Raw genomic sequence first — 1230 nt, forward strand, 5'->3', positions numbered from 1 at the left:
TTCGTGATGATTGTATGATGATGCATCCTTTAAGTGATGAGGATGCTGATGTCAACTTCTTCGCTTTGGGACATTTTGTTTTGTATTTAAACGAGTTGATGAATTGACTTGATGGTTAATGAAAAGCAAAACATCAGAGTTTGTAGATGTTTTGGAGGGAATAGAAATCGGACATGGCGTTCTCAATAATCGCAATTATTAAAACCTTATTTCCTACACAAGCGCAGTAAAAACAAAATGATGAATTATTAAGGAACAACTTTATTGGGTATCTGCACTAAGATCGGATGTATTGTTATTGATTTTAAGAACGGTCAACTCATCAGCGGAGGAACTTGAACGGCTGACTGGAGGTTTAGTTGGAAGAGTTTCAACAGGATTCTCTTGAAGTTCTTCAATCTTTGGAATTGGATTATCATGATGTTTGTCCTTTAACAGGTATGTTTTCATTTCACCTTTTCCTTTAACATAGATTGATTCTCTTTCTTCAAATTCATATCCCAAATCGAATACTCTTTCATAGGTTGCTCTGGAGATTTGAATTCTTCCTGGAACACCTGTTGATTCCATTCGAGAGGCTGTATTGATTGTATCACCCCACAAATCGTAAGCAAATTTTTTAGTTCCAATAACACCTCCAACACATGGTCCTGTGTGCATTCCAATTCTCAAATTCACTTCCTTTCCAAATTTAATATTGAAATCTCTCAAGAATGAATAAACTGAGATTGCAAACTTTAACATTCTTTCAGGATGATCAGATGATTTTGAAGAGTGCGTTCCTGAAACTGCAAAGTAAGCATCTCCAATAGTTTTGATCTTGTCAATCAAATATTTCTCAGTCAACTTGTCAAATTCATTCACAATTGTATTCAACATCATCACCAATTGATCTGCTTCCATTCCTGATGACATTTTGGTGAAACCAACCATATCAGAGAAGAAAATCGTAACATCTGCAAACTTTTCTGCAATGAAAGTCTCTCCTTGTTTCAATCTATTGGCAACCGGTAATGGCAAAATATTCAACAATAACTCTTCACTCTTCTTCTTTTCCTCACCTAGCAAGGAAGCGTGCTTTTTAACTTGAGTGATGTCCTTAACAAAGCAAGATAAGATTGGTTTACCTAGGTAGTGACTGATAGAGAGAGAAATCAAAGCAGGGAAAGTTGTCTTGTTCTTTCTCAATCCTGTCACTTCGAATGTATCAGCAGAAGTATTATTGGTATT

The 1230-nt window shown here is 35.7% G+C and overlaps 1 protein-coding gene across 1 annotated transcript; it reads right to left on the reverse strand.

The window, feature by feature from the left end:
• Positions 1-261: 261 nt before the first annotated feature.
• On the reverse strand, positions 262-1098 carry NAEGRDRAFT_55014 (uncharacterized protein; the record flags this gene model as incomplete). Its single annotated transcript, XM_002667951.1, has 1 exon — positions 262-1098. A coding segment is annotated over one exon (837 nt), but the record flags the coding sequence as incomplete, so codon positions are not given.
• Between the last annotated feature and the right edge of the window lie 132 nt (positions 1099-1230).

This window comes from Naegleria gruberi (genome assembly GCF_000004985.1).
Source record: "Naegleria gruberi genomic scaffold NAEGRscaffold_1246, whole genome shotgun sequence".
Lineage (NCBI taxonomy): Eukaryota > Heterolobosea > Eutetramitea > Acrasida > Naegleriidae > Naegleria > Naegleria gruberi.